General features: G+C 39.5%; 1 protein-coding gene across 1 annotated transcript in view; it reads left to right on the forward strand.

Annotated features, from left to right (window-relative positions):
* The window catches only part of SMARCA5 (SNF2 related chromatin remodeling ATPase 5), a 39,533-nt gene extending 20,937 nt beyond the window's left edge, over positions 1-18,596 (forward strand). Inside the window, exons 12-24 of the mRNA XM_080676141.1 lie at positions 395-516; positions 601-753; positions 2,291-2,423; positions 5,439-5,587; positions 5,784-5,903; positions 6,429-6,539; positions 7,107-7,220; positions 8,762-8,884; positions 10,995-11,127; positions 11,707-11,825; positions 12,229-12,441; positions 14,447-14,554; positions 17,346-18,596. Coding sequence (XP_080532267.1) covers positions 395-516; positions 601-753; positions 2,291-2,423; positions 5,439-5,587; positions 5,784-5,903; positions 6,429-6,539; positions 7,107-7,220; positions 8,762-8,884; positions 10,995-11,127; positions 11,707-11,825; positions 12,229-12,441; positions 14,447-14,554; positions 17,346-17,411 — 1,664 coding nt within the window. The 3' untranslated portion in view covers positions 17,412-18,596. The remainder of the gene's footprint in view (positions 1-394; positions 517-600; positions 754-2,290; positions 2,424-5,438; positions 5,588-5,783; positions 5,904-6,428; positions 6,540-7,106; positions 7,221-8,761; positions 8,885-10,994; positions 11,128-11,706; positions 11,826-12,228; positions 12,442-14,446; positions 14,555-17,345) is intronic.
* The last annotated feature ends 2,360 nt before the right edge of the window (positions 18,597-20,956 follow it).

Raw genomic sequence — 20,956 nt, forward strand, 5'->3', positions numbered from 1 at the left:
AATAAGGAGCACTACACGAAAAGACGATTCTGGCATTTCCTAAAGAAATGTAGAATATTTAAAAGCCAATTCACTAACAACTTTTGTCCCACCCTATATGTTTGATTAAAAGGTAATGATTCAGCCTTTGGGATGGCAAGACCTTCCAGGGCAGACACATATACCCTTTTCTATTTACCTTAGTGTGCTGTACAAATGTTACCCTTTTCTATTTATGTCATAATGGGAAAAATGTGAGGAGTGACTGACTTGGATAATAAATAATGTGTAGTTTTTCTTGTAACCAAGTAGGTAACTTAGAATTAAGGAGTAATTGGCTAGCTTTAAATTTTAAAAGAGGTTTTTTGTTGTGTGTGTGGTTTTTTTTTTATGATAATATGCTATTCATCAATAGGTTCACGTGTACTAATCTTCAGTCAGATGACAAGGGTATTGGACATTTTGGAAGATTACTGCATGTGGAGAAATTATGAGTACTGCAGATTGGATGGGCAGACACCCCATGATGAGAGACAAGTGAGTAAAATCCAGGAAGGGGAGATAAAAAATGAATATCAGATAAAACAATTGCCTGACATTTGTTTTATTTTATGTGTATAGGAGTCCATCAATGCATATAATGAACCAAACAGCACAAAGTTTGTTTTCATGTTAAGCACACGTGCTGGTGGTCTTGGCATCAATCTTGCTACTGCTGATGTAGTAATTTTGTATGATTCAGATTGGAATCCCCAAGTAGATCTCCAAGCCATGGTAAGAAATAAATTTATTATTTTGTAGTTACAGATTTTTTAGTTAGAGCAATCTAATAATCTACAAATGCCAGTGATTTAACCAAGTAGAATGTTATTTTCCTCTAGTGATACTTTGCAATTCCTCTTCCATCTATATCAGTATACACATGCTCTTCGACTTAAAATGGAATTACGTTCTTGGGACATAATCTCATCATTAAGTTTAAAATACTATAAGTTGAAAATGCATTTAACCTACCAAACATAATAGTTTAGCCTACCCGGTTTCTACTGGTGTGAATATTACTTTCACACCATTGTAAAGTCGGAAAATCGTCAAACCAGTTTAAGTCTGGGACCATCTGTATTTCCATCTTTAGCTTTGCCATATCTTAGGACTTTGGAGTCCTGCTCTGTGCTCTGCATTCTGATAACAGAAGCGGGGAAGAGAGAGAGAGCTGAGGAAAATTTTTTATGGGTCAGACCTGAAAGTTCCCTAATATTCCTTGGCCAGAACTAGTCACATAGCATAATTGACTGCAAGGGAATCGCTAAATGATCATATAGTTGTGCTCTAGAAGGACAGGAAATGGGTTTTGTGAACTACACACATTAGATGCTTAAAATTTAGGCCCATGTGTGGGAATACCTTGGCCAGATCAGGAAGATCATTCTTTTTTGAGAAAGTTTATGATCTGTAGATTAAATAGAAAAATTGACAAATTCTTAAGATTGATATTGCTAGAGACTTGACCCATGATATTGATGAACACATAGACCCAACTGTTAAATCTCTGGTGTTAGTGACTTTCATCCTATAGTCTTCGTAAGGGTAGCTGGGAAGATTAAGCAATAAGATGGGGATATTTGATAGGAATGTGGTTTGTTGAACTTAACAGACTGGGATTTTTACATTGTTTGTAGAGTTCATAGCAATTTGATTTAGGTAGAAAAACATTTTTTTTTTTTTTTTTTATTGATTTTTTACAGAGAGGAAGGAAGAGGGATAGAGTTAGAAACATCGATGAGAGAGACACATCGATCAGCTGCCTCTTGCACACCTCCTACTGGGGATGTGCCCGCAACCAAGTTACGTGCCCTTGACCGGAATCGAACCTGGGACCTTTCAGTCCGCAGGCCGACGCTCTATCCACTGAGCCAAACCGGTTTTGGCTAGAAAAACATTTTGAAAAAGATTTTTAATAAACTATCAAACTTAGAAACTATACTTATTGCCTTGAGACATTGTGTATTTTATCTCAGTATAATCTAGTAAAATTAATCTGATAGTTCTCACAGATTCAGCAGCTATGATGTGTTCCATACCTCCTAAAAGTTTTCCTTGTGAGATAACCAATTAATTTGATTGAAACTAAAACTTTGAGAATTTAAGAAATGTAACATACTATGAATCTATTTTTAATATAGGTTTTTGTTATTAATTTTTAAAAGTTTTTGCTAAAATATTTAAATTTTGTTTCTTAGTATACACACATTTTTCAAATGTTATTTATGTGAATTTTTACCTTATTCAAAATATATGGTAATTTGCCTAGGACCGAGCACATAGAATTGGACAAACCAAGACTGTCAGAGTGTTCCGCTTTATAACTGATAACACTGTAGAAGAAAGAATAGTGGAACGTGCTGAGATGAAACTCAGGCTGGATTCAATAGTCATTCAACAAGGTGAGCCTTAGAACCTTAAAAAAATTTACCAAGTTGTATTGATGGATGTTTTCCCCCTGGATTTTGAAGGAGATTCCTGTTATTAAACATCTATTGACTCAAGCTAGCTGCCAGAGATAGTAAGCTTTAGTTTTGCTTAAGGCATATATTGGGGCTCCAGAAGGTTTACATTTGAATATTGACTGCCAGTTAGTAGTTCTGTTATACCATCTGAGCCTGTTTTTTCATCTAATAAATCAGGATAAAGTTAGCTACTGTTTAGTATTTTTAAGGATTAAGGGGGATAATGTACATAAATAAAAATGAAACTCAAAGAAACTAATTATTAATACTCTTTTGTCTAGTCTGCAACTATTTATTGAGCTCCCAGCAGATGCCAGGCACTGTTCTTAGTGCTGACCGTATACTGGTGAATGAAACTGACCAGTGTTGTTACTTTCAAGGAGTTTATAATTTAGTGAGAGGGAGATGTGGAATAAACATTTATGGAAATAGGACTAGAGGAAAGTGAAATTTTTATTTTGAATTGAAGGAAATTTCAAGTTCTTACCGCAGATCAGCTTTTAAGGAAGAGATTTATGTTTTCATGAAGCTATTGTTGATGATGAGACATGTAAAATGCCAAAATAAAAGCCCAGCAGGCATGGCTCAGTGGTTAAGCGTCAACCTACTAACCAAAATGGGGAGAGAAAAAAAATTCTCCATAACTTTAAACCGACATTAGTTATTTTCCTTCTCATAATGCATCATGAGCATAATTTTTCTGTCTGAAAAACTGAGGTACACTGTTAACATGTTCACTGATATTGTATGTGTCTTGATTTTGTCAATCAGTCTCTAATTTCCATATAAATGTCACATGTCTTTGCTGTCTCATAATGCCAGACATAGTGTTGGTCACACATCTGAATACCTGAAGACAATAAATGATTGCTTGTGTCTAGTTATTTTTGTTAAAATAGTTTTAACATTAAGTCTTGCTTTGTGCCAAGCAGTCTTTACATCCGTTATCTCCTTTAGTCTTTATGCCAGATTGAGGTTGGCATCAGGTAGGAGCGAGTCACTTGTCCACCGTTTAGTACAGCTAGAAAATGACTCAGACATGGGTTCAGGAACTGTATTAACTATTAGAGTAAAGTGTGTAATTAGGAAAATCTCTCGGAACTTCTGGGATTTGCTAAATAAAAGTGAAGTTTCTCATGGGTGATGTAATGATTAGTTGTTGTTTTTTCCCTCACAGTTATCCATGTGTTTAGAAAACACCTGTCATGTGGCTCTTGTTCTCAATTATTCTCACCTATGAAATGTGTTTGTTTTATATTAAAATAATATGAATTTCTTTATAGTCAACTTAGAAAATGTTTGAGTTTTTCGGCTTATTTTTTAAAGTTATTTACTGGGGCAAATTTTGTGCCAGTAGCTTTGTTAATCGGGTGCATACCTCTGCTACTGTCTTGTGGACTTAGGGACATAATTAAAAATAGGAGAACCCCCGGAAGCCCTTTATGTCTGAAAAGCTCCCTCACAAGGAAGTAGTTTCCATAAGCCTAAGGACATTTTTGACAGCAGTGTGATGGGTTTTAATCCAAAGATAAATGCTCTGTGGATAAAATAGTTCCCCTCTTATCCCCAGTTTTGCTTTGTGTGGTTTTGTTATCCATAGTCAACCACAGTGAAAATGCTTAAGGGATATTTCCAGAAAAAAACAGTTCATAACTTTTGAATTGTGTGCTGTTCATAATGTAGCATAATGAAATCTCCCACTTCCGTCCCACTTGGGATATGAATGATCCCTTTGTCCACTGTATTTATGCTGTATAGCAAGCATGTCAAACTCTCCTGTGGGCCACATACCTTGTTTATTTGGCCTGTGTTAGCCTTTGAGTTTGACATGCTTGCTGTATAGGCTACCTGTCCGTTAGTTACTTGGTAGCTGTTTTGGTTATCAGAGAGAGACCACATTCACATAACTTTTATTATAAATATATTCTAATTCTTTATTAATAGCTATTGTTATTTTCTTACTGTGCCTTATTTATAAATTAAACTTTATCATAGGTTTGTATGTATTGGAAAAAATATAGTATATGGAGGATTCGGTACTATCTGTGATTTCAGGCATCCACTGGGGGACTTGGAACAAATTCCCTCCCCAATAAGGGGAGACTACTGTCTAGTATATTCTAACTTTAAAAGTCCAGATATTTGGTTGTGCATTCTGTTAGGGAATTAAAACCATGGTACAGGTAGTTAATGAACTTGCAGAAAACAACTTGGATCTTTATCTACTTATTACAATTGGGTTGGAGTACAAATACTAATTTGTATAAGTATATATGAGTTGCCCTTGAGGTTGAAAACAATTCTATGAAGTATTTTGTTTTGCTTTAATGCTATATTTTTGAAAACACAAATTATATAGTTGGCAAAATTTTTGCCAGTTGGAGATCTTAATTATTTTCTGATGTTTATTTTTTTTCTGTGATCAAGATAAACTTTCAACTCTTTCAGTTCTTAAGATTAGGGAGTTTTCAGAAATTGATGTTGTATATTTTGGTCCTTATATAAAATTTGGAGATTTGAAGGTTTTTTTGTATTCCACTATTCTGAATAGAAAAAGCTGATTTGGGAGTTTTAGTATTAACATCTTTCTGCTTTCAGAAACTTCTTGTGTTTATAATGTTCTCATCTGTTGATACTTTTAAAAAAAAAAATCTTGCTAATAATTTCAGTTTTACATATCCCAAATTACTATTATTCACCCAATAAAAGGATATATTTTATTGAATATAAAACAGGCTTCATTACATACTACATAAATAGGTTTAGAAACATTTCAAAGCTTTACAACTGAAAATTTGACTTTAAATTTTATATAAAAATGAAAAGTATATGTGACATATGAAATGATTGATATTTGAAGCAAATGACACAGTATTAGATCTGACATTTAAAATTTCAGGTTTCTAGTAAAATAAAGTTCAGTTAACATTATACAACATAATTTTTTTTCAGGAAGACTTGTGGATCAGAATCTGAACAAAATTGGGAAAGATGAAATGCTTCAAATGATTAGACATGGGGCAACACATGTTTTTGCTTCAAAGGAAAGTGAGATTACTGATGAGGATATTGATGGTATTTTGGAAAGAGGTGCAAAGAAGGTGAGAGATAGATTAAATGATGATGTTTTTAATATGTGAAATATTTTAAACCCAAACTGAGGAGATAATTGTTATGTGAATTATAGATAATGTTATTTCCATAAAAGCTTTTATGTACTGTAAAGCCTAATCCACATTGACCATAGTTCTGCTTTTTAAATTTTTAATCTAAAAAGGTGTTTCTTTTGTTCCTTAGACTGCAGAGATGAATGAAAAACTCTCCAAGATGGGTGAAAGCTCACTTAGAAACTTTACAATGGATACAGAGTCCAGTGTTTATAACTTCGAAGGGGAAGATTATAGAGAAAAACAAAAGGTAATTTAGAAAGAGGATTTGCTGACTTTAAGGCTTTATTTTACTTGAAACTTGGAATTTTCAATGTTAGTTGTAAATTTATTAACATTTAGACATAATATCCTCTGAATATTGTCTAGGCTAAATATATATCTACATTTTTCTCCTAATTTGTGTTGTAGCATACATTTTGTGGCTTTTTTTCCCCCACTGAACAGAATTACTAATTTGGTCAAAAAATACTGTGAATAGCCTGTGCTCTTCACTAGACATTATCCTATGTGTTAATTACAGTGTTGGACAAAGTATCACAGTCCCTGTTCTTGTAGAGCTTGTAGTCCAGGATTTTATGAATGTCTATTTGCAAGCAATAGTCTAAATCACCGGTCGCCAACTGGTGGTCCGAGGTCCACTGGTGGTCCGTGAGGTCCGAAAGGTTGGTGACCGCTGGTCTAAATGATGTACACAATGTGGCTAGCATTTCTGTAAGATAATGCAACTAGATATAATAAAAGTTTGTGATTTGAATTGCTTCTCATCTGCTAGATTGCATTCACAGAGTGGATTGAACCACCTAAACGAGAAAGAAAAGCCAACTACGCCGTTGATGCCTATTTCAGGGAAGCTCTTCGTGTGAGTGAACCTAAAGCACCCAAGGTGAGTTGACAAAGCAAAAAAACTTTGAAAGATATTGGAAATGTGAATCATTTTTTTTTCTCTTCTTTTTTTAATAAGTTTTTACTGCTTTTGGAGAGAAAGGGAAAGGGAGAGAGAGATAGAAGCATCAATGATGGGAGAGAATCATGGATCATCTGCCTCCTGCATGCTCCCTCCTGGGGACCGAGCCTGCAACCCAGGCATGTGTTCTGACTGGGAATCGAACCCTCACCTCTTGGTTCATGGGTCAAGGCTCAACCACTAAGCCACACTGGCTGGGCTGCTCTTTTATTCTTACCAAAAAAAAAAAAAACGAATTGGGAATTTACATTTTGTGTGATTTCTTATAGGTGTGCCTCGGTCAGTTTTTAATTGTTAAAAAGTTTTCTGAAAATTGATTTTGAATCTGTGCATTTAAATTTGATTGTTATTTCAGTTGTATTGAAATATGAATTCTCTTGCTTAAAAAATTGGTTGCCATGATTTATGGAATAAAGATGATTAGAGATAGATTTAAAGCAAAAGAGTTTATTCTTTATGGACAATACAATTTTCTTTTTCTTTAAGGCTCCTCGACCTCCAAAACAACCCAATGTTCAGGATTTCCAGTTCTTTCCTCCACGTTTATTTGAATTATTGGAAAAAGAAATTCTGTATTACAGAAAAACAATTGGGTACAAGGTAATAACAAATAACACTTTGTTCATAACTAATCTGGTTTGTTTTTAACTTAATCCTAATATATAAAAACGCTGGGTCCATCACATCTGCAACGCCCAGGAGGCTCAACCAACCAGAAGTCAGTCCTGCACTCAGCACTGGGTTGCTGTGGAGACCCAGCGCTGACTGCTATGGCTGCAGGCATGGTGACCCAGCACTGACTGCTGAGGGGGCTACGAATCATGCCCAGAGAGAGGCCTAAAGAGAAAAGCAGGGTCTGATTCATAGCCTCTGTGGCAGCTGTTGATCAGCACTTGCCTCTCTCTTTAGCTCTGGGCCTGGTCAGCAGCCGAGCCTCCATTTCTCTCCAGGCCTCCACCGGGGCTGCTGATCAGCCCTGCCTTTCTGATCAGGCCCCATTGATAGGCCCAGAGATGCTGAGTGGCATAGAAACCGACCATTCAGAACCAAATCTGGGTCAACTATGAGGAGCCAATGGCTGCATAGGAGGCGGAGCTTTTGATGCTGACTGGCATAGAAACTGACCAGTCAGAACCAAATCTGGGTCAACTGTGAGGAGCCAGTGGCTGCCTAGGGCAGTGGTCGGCAAACTCATTAGTCAACAGAGCCAAATATCAACAGTACAACGATTGAAATTTCTTTTGAGAGCCAAATTTTTTAAACTTAAACTTCTTCTAACGCCACTTCTTCAAAATAGACTCGCCCAGACCGGGGTATTTTGTGGAAGAGCCACACTCAAAGGGCCAAAGAGCCGCATGTGGCTTGCGAGCTGCAGTTTGCCAACCACTGGCCTAGGGGGCAGAGCTTTTGACACTGACTGGCATAGAAACTGACCAATCAGAACCAAATCTGAGTCAACTGTGAGGAGCCAGTGGCTGCTTAGGAGGTAGAGCTTTCGACGCTGACTGGCATAGAAACCGACCAGTCAGAACCAAATTGGCCGGCAGAGGAGGGCAGTTGGGGGCAAGATCAGTCCTGCAGGGGAGGGCAGTTGGGGGCAAGATCAGTCCTGCAGGGGAGGGCAATTAGGGGTGATGAGGCAAGCAGAGGCAGTTGGGGCGAACAGGCCGGCAGGGGAGAGCATTTGGGGGTGAGATCAGGCTGGCTAGGGAAGGCCGTTGGGGGGGACCAGGCCTGCAGGGGAGGGCACTTGGGGGCCATCAGGCTGGCAGGGGAGGGCACTTGGGGGTGATCGGGCCGGCAGGGGAGTGGTTTGGGAGTGATCTGGCTGGCAGGCAGAAACGGTTAGGGGCAATCAGGCAGGCAGGCAGGGGAGCGGTTAGGAACCAGCAGTCCAGGATTGTGAGAGGGATGTCCCAGATTGGAGAGGGTGCAGGCTGGGCTGAGAGACACCCCCCCGCCCAGTGCACAAATTTTATGTGTGCACTGGGCCTCTAGTAAATAAATATAAGCTCTTGGTATGTTTTCTTGCATGGTTGGATTAAAATTTGTGAAATGTCATTTAGTTTAAGAGTTTATTGGTCCATCACATTTTTTGTAAAATTTACTGCTTGGTGACATAGAAAAATACATTTTTTTAGGTACCTCGAAATCCTGACCTACCAAATGCAGCACAGGCACAAAAAGAAGAACAGCTTAAAATTGATGAAGCTGAACCTCTTAATGATGAAGAGTTAGAAGAAAAAGAGAAGCTTCTAACACAGGTACAGTCTTCAGTCAATACAAAATTTAGTAACTGTTGTTTTGTAAGGTATTTTGTTGGGGTATACAAAGGAGTACACATTTTGGGGATTAAAAATGGCAGCGGAGTAAGTGGACGCTGCATGGACATGCTGCTAGGACCAAACTGTAATTGCAACTAAAATACAGAAAAACTTTCTGAACAAAAGAGTACAAGTTTTGTTTCAAAGTGGAGCAGTTGGAGATGATAAAACATGGGCATATGCGTTAAGGCTATATTTTGATTGTCACTAGTTAAGGTAGTTGAGAAGAATATAGATTTGCACCAGCCTTGGTTAAGTGGGTGTCCTTTTGATTACCTTTCCTCTAGTGTTCTCATCTTTCCTTTCTTGTGAATCTTCCACAGTGCTACTAAGTCATAATTGTCGGTTATACATCACTAGGGGCCCAGTGCACAAATTTGTGCACCTTGAAAGGAACTGTGGGTTGCGAGGCTACGGTGGGCACAGGGATGGGTCTCGGCCCATCCTCCGTGCCCCCACGCAGCCCCCAGTCCCCTGCCTTCCAGCAACTCCGCTCCAGCCACGGCCGCTCCCACGCACTGATGGCACCAGCCCCACTTGTACCCGCCCTGATGGTGCCGGCCCCACTCACACCCACTGATGGCACAGAGCGATTGGGGCCGGCGCCAGCAGTGGGTGCGAGCAGGGCTGGCACCGTCAATGGGTACAAGCAGCAGCTGCTGCCCCAAGTGCCCTTCAGGAGCAGGGGAGGTGGAGAAGTCCTCAGGGCGATTGGGGCTGGCAGCACCCCTCACACTGGCTGATGGTGCCGAGCAATCAGGACTGGCGCTGGGCGCTGGCAGTGGGTGCGAGTGGCAGCTCCGGCGCTGGCTGTGGGTGACAGCAGGGCTGATGCCAGCAGTGGGTACAAGCAGTGGCTCTGGCACCAGCAGCGGATGCAAGCGCTTGGTGGGACTGCAGTGCATGGGAGCAAAGAATTTTCAGTAACCCACGCTTACCCCAATGACAGCAACTGGTGCCCTGCCTTGGTCTGGCGCACCCACTCACCTGCTCCACCATTGTGCTTTGGCTGATGCCCGCCATGTTCTGCACTCTGCCGCCTGCTGCCAATGCCCACCATGTTCCATGCGTGCCCCTTGGTGGTCAGTGCATGTCATAGCGATCGGTTGTTTGGTTGTTACACCATTCAGTCTATTTGAATATTAGGGTTTTATATATATAGACTAGAGGCCCAATACACGAAGATTCATACAAGAATAGGCCTTCCTTCCCCTGGCTGCCGGCACCGCTTTCGCTCCAGCCCAGAGCCGCCTTCCGCCTCTCACCTTGTCACATCAGTTTGCATATTCCCTCCTTATTGGCTGTGGGCGCCTCCATCTTTGTCATGGAGTTACGGTCAATTTGCATATTCCGTCTCTATTAAATAGGAATGCTTGGTACGTTTTTGCTTATCATCCTTTAGAGTTCAATAAAAGTCTTTCAGAATCTGGCCTTAATCTAACATTAAAGCTTTATTTTCCCTTTTCTTATGTCTGCTCTTTAAGCTATGTTCATTCTTCCTTGTGAACTCCTAATCTGTCAGAGCTCAGCGAAAATGTCACCTTTACATGCAGCATTTCTTACTCTCTTCCAGTTAGATTGGGTATTTGCGCAATACATGTGTACATGAAAAGTTACCACTTTAAGACATTTAATTTAATTTAAAAAAAAAGATAAACTAGAGCCCTGGGCGGGGCGGGGTGGTGGGGGAGCTGAGTGGCTAGAGCATCCATTCTTGGCACCAAGGGGTCACAGGTTAGATTCCCGGTCAAGGGCACATACCTGGGTTGCAGGTTAGATCCCCAGCCTGGTCAGTGTATGCATGCAGGAGGCAACCAATCGATGTGTCTCTCTCACATCGATGTTTCTCTCTCCCCCTCCCTCCCTCCCTCCCACTCTCTTTAAAAACCAATGGGGAAATATCCTTGGGTGAGGATTAATAACAACAAAAAGATGAGGAACAAGCAAAAATTAATATTTCCTGTAATACTTACAAGCATTGATAAAATGTAATAGCATCTTTTCTAAGTTCATTGTGCTGTGATTAAATGTTGTTTCTGTTGCTTTGAAGGGATTTACCAATTGGAATAAGAGAGATTTTAACCAGTTTATCAAAGCTAACGAGAAGTGGGGTCGTGATGATATTGAAAATATAGCAAGAGAAGTAGAAGGAAAAACTCCAGAAGAAGTTATTGAGTATTCAGGTAACTCTTATTTTAAATAGGTATAAGAATGTTCTCAGGCTTTTGGAGAGCTGCTGGAAAGTTCAGGTTTTCTTACTCTGAATTACTGTGTTTTGATAAGCTAAATTTTGTCTCAACTTCTTAAAAACTGAGTTAGAAAATGTTCCCTTCTTTAAAATGACACAATTGTTTATTTTTTTTACCCTAGCTAAATAGTTATAGCCAAGAAAGTAAGAATAGGTTGCTGAAAAATATGCTGTCATTTATACTCTCAATAACTTCTCAAGTGATAAACACCTGTTTCCTAAAGTCAGTTGGATTGTCAAGTGAATATGTGTAGTTGGGCTGTGATGAGTCTGCTTAGAATTTCAAAGTAGCAGAAATTGAAGAGTTGGGAGATATTTAAATCATCCAATTTATCTCTTTATATTTTTACAGTTACGGAAACTGAGAAATTATAAATACCTATTTACTTTCCAGTATTATATGTGTGAGAACTGGAAACATTTCTTAGCAAATAAAATAAGAGCATTTATACTAACAAGTTATATTTCTCTCCCTCCCACCCATCTCATCTGTCCAACTTTTATTCTTTTACAGCTGTGTTTTGGGAAAGATGCAATGAGCTCCAGGACATAGAAAAAATTATGGCTCAGATTGAAAGGGGAGAGGCAAGAATTCAAAGAAGAATTAGCATCAAAAAAGCACTAGATACAAAGGTACTTTGCACATTAATAAATGTGGCAGTTAATAACTCCTATATGTATGAAAATTAAAGTAACTTTTAACAAAGAAAAGAATGATGATTTAAAATTAGAGTTTTCTTCAGAGAAAAACATTCAAATGTTACAGATATTCTCTCAACTGAACTTACCTCAGATTTCAGTTGCTGTATCTGGGTCAGAGGCAATCAGCTCTTTCCTACATAGTATCAGAGTCTGTTTCTCTTTAGAACAGTAAAGACTAAAATTGTTTTAGGACAAAGGATATAATGCAATTGAGGTGTTATGGGTAGAAAATTCTGATTTGAAAGATAGTATAGCTACTTTTACTAAAGCTGAGTTTGAAATACAGATTATACAGGATTTAGATTTCATATAATGTAAAATCTGACTTTGCTAGATTGGACGGTACAAAGCACCTTTTCATCAGCTGAGAATATCATATGGTACTAACAAAGGAAAAAACTATACTGAAGAAGAGGATCGTTTTCTGATCTGCATGCTTCATAAGCTTGGATTCGACAAAGAAAATGTTTATGATGAACTGCGACAGTGTATTCGCAACTCTCCTCAGTTCAGATTTGACTGGTTTCTTAAATCCAGAACTGCAATGGTGAGTGCTTGGGTCTTGTGTAATGCGCCAACGGTTACTATTCTCTAAGATAACTTCTTGTCTTAGTAAGAGAAAATTGTGGTTCTGCATCTTTGAGGTAAATTTTGTTAAAATGTTGGTATCATAGGTTAAATCAGTTAAAAACCCAGTACCATCAGTAACTTAAGTTTATTGGTCCTATCCTTTACTATTATAGATCTTTTAACATCATTATATGATAGGACTAACTTTTAAGTTTTTTTTTTTTAATATATTTTTATTTATTTCAGAGAGAAAGGGAGAGGTAGAAAGAGAAACATCATTGATGAGAGAATCATTGATTGGCTGCCTCCTGCACACCCCCCACTGGGGGATCAAGCCCGCAATCAAGTGCCCTTGACTGGAATCCAACCTGGGACCTTTCAGTCCACAGGCCAAGCTCTATCCACTAATCCAAACCGGCTAGGGCAAGACTAACTTTTGATATTTATTGTAATCATGTTCTGAGTAGGAGGAAATGTCACCATCAGTTTCAACTTCTGAATGTGATTATTACAGTTTAAAAGTTGCAGTGTTCTGACTTTGGTTTTGTAGATGACATCTGCTCCTAGAAAACCAAATCTGCGTTATTTTAAAATAGCTTAATGTAGTGAAATACTCTTTTGGTACTGATTTAATGCTAGGTTTTGTTTTTATTCCCAGTATCTGGCTGTTTCTGTTGGAAGTTCTGTTTCTAATCACTTAAAATTAGAATTCAGAAAAGTTTAGCTTTGGTGAATTGGTCTTTTTCTTACATATTTTAGACTTTTAACTTTATTGTGTTCTGCACTTTGATGATAATGCCCAAAAGTTGTATAGTTTTAAGTTTGGGAAAGATTGGAATAAACAAAGTTTAAACATCTTTATATTTATAATACGATTTCCTTCAGTATATTTAAAATGTACTATCACTCTTCAAGATGTGGGATAGTGTGCAATCCTTTCATGTTTGACAACCGAAGAATTTTTCCCCCCAGTAAACATACAGAGGGGCTGCTGTTTTTTGAAGCCCTAATTTGGGAAATCCTGAGGTACAAATGCATTATAAATGTAGTTACAGGATATAGATTCAGTTGCTAACGGCTCTACCTTATGACCTTTCAAGAAGGAACCATTTATATAGTTCATAAGGAAGCACGGTTTTGGCTGAGTAAAAGAAGACATAGGGTCACATTGATTTACCATTACAATGCCATGGTCTGAAACTGTGTATTAACTTACTATCATGTTTCATGTTAAGGCACACACAAAAATTAATAATATGTATGGCCCCTTAAGATAAACAGTTGAGATGTAATCCTTTCCTAAGAGCCAAGAGAATTCATACTGTAGCACATCTGTAACACATCCTGGCATTGGTGTCTCAGTGCCCAGGACCCTTCAGTCCACAGACCGACACTATCCACTGAGCCAAACCAGCTAGTGCTCTAGTTGATTTTTTGACCCTCAGATATGCACACCATCACCCTAGCTGGTTTGGCTCAGTGGATAGAGCACTGGCTTGTGGACTGAAGGGTCCTGGGTTTGATTCCAGTCAAGAGCACATGCCTGGGTTGCTGGCTCAATCTCTGGTAGGGGATGTGCAAGAGGTGGCCAATCAATGATACTCTCTCATTGATTTTTCTCTCTCCTCCCTTTCTGAAATAAATAAAATGTATATTTTAAAAATTTTTAAAACTGCACACTATTACCTAAGTGTGTATATAAATGACAGTTCTCAGACATAGACTCTTAGTAGCAGTGTTGCATATATTATGAGATATTCATTTTCACTGTTAATTCTTAAGTGAATGAAGGGTTTATGAAGAATCATAGTAGTATGGCTTTAAATAATGAAAAAAATATTTACAAACACATTTTTATCCTTATATTTATTGCGGGTGTGTAAGTGATTTTATATTACTCTATTAAAACATACTTTAACTATAATCATGAAACGTATACATGAAAAATACAAATACCGTGTAAATTTATGTTTGCAACTCAGGAGCTCCAAAGGAGGTGTAACACCTTAATAACCTTGATTGAAAGAGAAAACATGGAACTAGAAGAAAAGGAGAAGGCAGAGAAAAAGAAAAGAGGACCAAAGCCTTCAGTAAGTAGTCACAAATATGTAAATACTAGAGGCCCGGTATGCAAAATTTGTGCATGGGTAGGGTCCCTAGGCCTGGCCGATGATCAGGGCCAGTTGGGGCCTTCCAGCTGCTGGCTGGGGCGTCCCTTCGTTCCATGCCACCCCCTGGTGGTCATCACACGTCACAGTGAACGATAGAACTCTAGGTTGAACTCACACGGGGAAACTTTGCATATTAGCCTTTTATATATATAGACTAGAGGCCCAGTGCACGAAATTCGTGCACAAGGTGGTGTGTCCCTCAGCCCAGCCTGCACCCTCTCCAATCTGGGACCCCTCGAGGGATGTCTGACTGCCCGTTTAGGCCCAGTCCCAGTAGGATTGGACCTAAGCGGGCAGTCGGACATCCCTCTCACAATTCAGGACTGCTGGCTCCCAACTGCTCACCTGCCTGCCTTCCTGATTGCCCCTAACCACTTCTGCCTGCCAGCCTGATCACCCCTTAACCACTCCCCTGCCAGCCTGATTGCCCTTAACTGCCTTCCCTTACAGGCCTGGTCCCCTCCAACTGCCCTTCCCTGCAGGTTTGGTCACCCCCAACTTCTCTCCTCTGATGGCGTGGTCACCCCTAATTGCCCTCCCCTGCAGGCTTGATTGCCCCCAACTGCCCTTCCCTGCTGGCCTGATCGCCCACAACTGCCCTCCCCTGCTGGCCATCTTGTGGCGGCCATCTTGTGTCCACATGGGGGCAGCCATCTTGTGTGTTGGAGTGACGGTCAATTTGCATATTACTCTTTTATTAGATAGGGTAGAGGCCTGGTGCACTGGTGGGGGCCCGGCTGATTTGCCCTGAAGGGTGTCCTGGATCAGGGTGGGGTTTCCCTTGGGGCGTGGGGTGGCCTGGGCGAGGGGCCTCTGGTGGTTTGCAGGCTGGCCACACCCCCCAGCAACCCAAGCGGAGGCCCTGGTATCTGGGATTTATTTATCTTCTATAATTGAAACTTTGTAGCCTTGTGCAGAGGCCGGCTGGGCGGGAAGCTTGGCTTCCTCCATTGCCGGGGAAACCCAAGCCTCCTGCTTGCTCTGTGGCTGCAGCCATCTTGGTTGGGTTAATTTGCATATTTGCTCCTGATTGGGTAGTGGGCATGGCTTGTGGGTGTAGCGTAGGTATGGTCAATTTGCATGTTTCTCTTTTATTAGTGTAGATTTGAGCACTTAACTTTTTTCTTTTTAAGAATTTGTACACTACTTGGCTATCATTGATGTTAGGTTCCTTTTGTTTTGGTTTTGGTAAATTATGTAGCCTTGGGTCACTTAAAGTATAAATTAAACTTGATTGCATTGTGGGGAAAATCACATTATGGTAATAGTTCATAAATATGGGGGATTGAAATCTGGAAAGTATGAATGCCAGGAGTGTACCCTTGGCCTTGGGGAATCTTACCTAATAAAAGAGAAACATGCAAATTAACCATCACTCCGCTACGCCCACAGCCAATCAGAGTGAGTATGCAAATTAACCCAACAAAGATGGAGGTTAATTTGCATATGCAAGTGTGGAGCTGAGTGAAGCCTGCTATGAGGGGAAGGGGGGCGGCGGAGGGAGCTACTAGCTACTGTAGTGGTGCTTCAGACAGAAGCGAGGACTTGCTGGCTCCCGGGCAGCCAGGGAGCGGGGACTTGGCAGCTCCGGGCGGCCCGGGAGCGGGGACTTGCCAGCTGCCCCACGGCCTGGGAGTGGGGACTTGCCAGCTCTGGGCGGCCAGGGAGCGGGGACTTGCCGGCTCCCGGGCAGCCAGGGGTGGGGACTTGGCAGCTCCGGGCGGCCCAGGAGCGGGGACTTGCCGGCTCCGGGTGAGCCGGGAACGGGGACTTGCCGGCTCCTGGGGGGCTGGGAGTGAAGCCAGGGGAAGTAAGGCCTATTCTTTTTTTTTTTTTTTAATATATTTTATTGATATTTTACAGAGAGGAAGGGAGAGGGATAGGGAGCTAGAAACATTGATGAGAGAGAAACATCAATCAGCTGCCTCCTGCACACCTCCCACTGGGGATGTGCCCACAACCAAGGTACATGCCCTTGACCGGAATCGAACCCGGGACCCTTCAGTCCACAGGCCGACACTCTATCCACTGAGCCAAACCGGTTTCGGCGGTAAGGCCTATTCTTGCACGAATATCGTGCAACGGGCCTCTAGTACAAGTTATAATTTAGAGTGTTTAAAGAAATATTAGAATTAACTTAAGACGGCCAAAGCACTGATATTATATATTTGCTATAAAGAGAATTATAAGTGTTTTATTTTTCTGATATTAAAAGTTACTTAATAAAGACTTGTTTCCATTAACTTTAAAAAAAAGAAATATTAGGAAAGCAATGTCTTTACAATTTCACTGTTAACTTGATTTATTATCCTAATGATTGATATCTTAGCAATGTGAAAACAAAACTTTTAAGGTAAATAAGCCATCTTGTTATTTAATAGTTTATAAAATCATGAATAAATAAATGTTTCTGGATAATATCTGATATATATGTAATCTCACAAAATACTTTTTATTATTGCTATTTTTTGGTAAGAGGGCATTTTAGATATTTGGTGTATTGATTTACCTGCTTCTTGTGAGTTATTTATTTCATTATTAGCATTAAAATTTTTTTATTTGTAAAATGAGTAGATAAGATTCTGGGTAAGAGCATCTAATACCTATTACTATGTAGCAGTTATTAGTAAAGTGCTGTGATGTGTCTGTCAATGCACTTCACATTAACATTAGTCTTGTGATGAAAAGTAATCCTTCTGTTTGTTTATAGACACAGAAACGTAAAATGGATGGAGCACCGGATGGTCGAGGAAGAAAAAAGAAGCTGAAACTATGAATACACATTTGTTTCATAATCACTAACTTTAAACCAGTAGTTCTTTAATTTACGGGTCTTCATAAGATGTACTGTACAATGCTCAATTGTTATGTCATTCAAAGACATCAGGTTCATCTGTTTACTGAGCTAGAAATATAGTATGTAGTTTCACTTTTTTAAATGCAACAGCTGTGCTGAAATTTTTTTTATCATTAACACTTGAAATAATAAAATAGGCTTCATTTATTAATAAATGTTTCATTTGATTTATTTTTCTGTTATAGTTCCATATGTGAAGATTGTGCCTATGTGTTTACCAGCTAGTTTCTGCACTCATAGGACTTAAAAAAAGCAAACAAAAAAAAAGTTGCGAATGACATTTGTCCCTTCAGTTTTCACTTAGTTCTGTAATTGTTTTAATTCACTTTTTCTTTGCAGAAATTTGGGTATCATCTTTGTAGTGCTATTTAGTCTCATCGGGAAAGATTGTATAAATTACATTCTCCTTGCTTATTATATGGGTACAATAGCAGAAAAAGGCAAGAAAAATTATCATTATATTCTATGCATATTTCTGTTCTGCTTTCTGTTTCTGTAGTTGGTTGTGAGGTGAATATGCCCCATTCTTTTGGGAAATGGCCTTTTAGTTGTATAGCCAAAGACATTTAGTATCTTCTGGTTCCTTAAAGTGTTGTACCATTTTATAAGAGGAATATTATTTTTTTTAATTGTTTGGTGAAATTTTGACAAATTGCCTTCTAAAGCAGCCACAACTTAGAAAGATAATGTCAAAACTAAGGTGATTATTTTCCCAGTCAAAATAAGGTTGTGAATTTGTCAAGCTGTTAAACTGAAATTGGTAACAAAATGTATCCCCTTCCAGTTTACCTTTTTTGAGTTTTAGAAAATTGAAAATTTTATTTTATTATATTTTAAAATAATTTCTACATGTGAGCAGCAAGACTGACTGTAATTCCAGTTTTTAATTTTCTATGGACAGACTTGATAAACTGGAGACCCTACAGCAGGATTACCCAAATTGTAGTGTCAGGATTTTAGCTGTACCAGAAGCCTTTATGTGCTACACATAATTTGTATAAAGTTTTATATGTACAAATTGGGTACATAAAACAGTTCTCCATTTTTCTAAGGGAATGCAATAAATGTAGCATCGTGAATAAATATAACTTTTATAATCCTTAAGTGGTCTTTTCTTTCCATTCCTTTATCTTTCTTTTCTCAGTTGATTTTTATTCACTTATTTCCTTAGGACATTATCTTTTCCCTTTACTTAGACTTCTCCCTTTAAAAATTCTGTGTGTTGAACAAAACAATGTTTATGGCAAATGTGAGTAATTTGAATTTACTTTGTGCTCCCCCCAAAGTGATTTCTATACTACCTTGGATTCTTAAAATAATAGTTATAGATTTAATGTATGCAAAATTTGAGGAAAGCTTCCTCTTTTTCATGGAAGGAGCTACTAAAAGTGGTGATCTCATTTTGGAAGAAATAGTAGGAAAAATATAAGCCTAAGGAAATGTTACAGGGACACACAAAGAAGTGATGTTTTCTAAAGGAAGAGAAGTGGTCTAAAGCTGGGTGGGGGTGGGGGGATAGACAGTAGAAATGCAAAATGAATCAAGTATATAGTGCCAGCCCCTAAGAACATGGGGGTTCAAATACAAAAGAAAGGGAAACACTTGAAAAAAGTGTGGAAGAAACAATACTCAAATTTAGTATATCAGTTCAGCTAATTTGTGAGACTGGTGTTTTGCAAGTCAATTTGGCTATTGCTACTGCATATTTACCTAGAATAAAGTAAAGCCATGTTTTTTATTTATACTGTTGAAGGAAGCATGGCTCAGACCATGATTTAAAGAGGAAGGTAGTCTAAAAGTTGAAAGTTATATTTCCAATTTTTTTTCAATTTCCATTGAGGAAGAAGAAGCTTTAAACGTAGAATGGTGCCTGAGGCCAACCTAGAAGAAGCTGGTGTTTACATAGGTGAATAGGGTTACAGTAGTTTGTTATCCAGAATGTTTCATTTAATAATTGAGTAAGGCTATGTCTATGTTGTTAGGAAGATTACATTTTATTGAGATCCAGATAAAACTGATAAAATGTAATCATTTTCAACGTTAATATTTTAAATATTAACATTAAAACCTTGAAAAAAGATAATGGAGATTTTTCTGTGGTAGGCAGACAAGATCAGAGCAAGGAGGAAAGGCAAGGTACAAAAGGTTATCAGCATGGAAAGCTGCAGGTGCCTAGCAACGGGCAACACTGGGAAATCAAGGACCTCACCCCCAGGGTAACCTTCCCTTCCCTAGTATATCTTTTGTCATACAGTTTTGATCCCTTAACATTTCATAGCGCTGGTCATGTGTTTTGAATTCTCTGCTTTTTCCAACTTGTCATGTTCCTAGTCATATGGTTAGAACCCCTTAGAGGGGGAACGAACAAGGGAGCTGGAGAATAAATAGCCTTTAAGCATTAAGCCTCCAGGACATTGAGATTCAGGCTGCATCAAATACATCTAGGCCTCAGTTGTGTGTCAGCTCCAGGCCCAGGAAAGCAGCAAAACCAGACAAGCAACAACATAGGCTACCTCAGGACCGGCTGCATTGAATAATCACCCCCACCCCCAAGGACACACCTGGAAAGCCAACGAATATTATATTGAGACTAGAGGCCTGGTGCATGAAATTCGTGCACTGAGGCGGGGCGGGGGGCGGGGACAGCCTGGCCTGTGCCCTTTCGCAGTCGCAGTCCGGGAGCGAGCCTAAGCCTGCAGTTAGACATCCTTAGCACTGCCGCAGAGTGGGAGAGGCTCCTGCCACTGCGGCTGCACTCGCCAGCCATGAGCCTGGCTTCTGACCGAGCAGCGCTCCCCACTGTGGGAGCGCACTGACCACCAGGGGCCAGCTCTTGCATTGAGCATCTGCCCCCTGATGGTCAGTGTGCATCATAGTCTGCTGTTCGGTCAGTTTGCATATTAGCCTTTTATTATATAGGATTCTCCTCTAGGACCTCCCCTAAAATCCCCTGCCCTTAAAAGCCCTTAGGATGTTCCCACACCTTTCCCTTCCCCATTGTTCCCCCTACTTCCAGGCACCTTAACTTTATCTTTCTCCTATGCTCCAAAGGCCCCTTTTGCCTCTGTAACTTGTTTCCTGAGACTGCTTCTACTTCCTTCTACTTCTGTGACTTTTTTTGTTTTTGTTTTTAAATTTTAGCTTTTTTTTCTTTTTTCCCCTCTACTCTCTTCCATCTCTGCCCACCCCCCTCTGCCTGTGATTTTCTAAATAAACATCCTCTTATAGTTTGAGTCTTGGCTCTGAATTCTTTCCTAGGCAGAATTCAAGTACTGAGGTTCTGAACCGAGATCCCATCTGATCCCCCTGGTCTAATACCTGGCATCGTTCTCGCTGCTGCCAACATTTTCAGTATTTATTTAGGGTACTTAACATATAGTAGGTAAAGTGTGCCTAATCTTATAGCAGTGCTTACTTATGCTTATTACAACATATTTAAAGTTATATTAATTTACCTTGGAAAT

The sequence above is a fragment of the Plecotus auritus genome, assembly GCF_963455305.1.
Source record: "Plecotus auritus genome assembly, chromosome: 6".
Classification (NCBI taxonomy): domain Eukaryota; kingdom Metazoa; phylum Chordata; class Mammalia; order Chiroptera; family Vespertilionidae; genus Plecotus; species Plecotus auritus.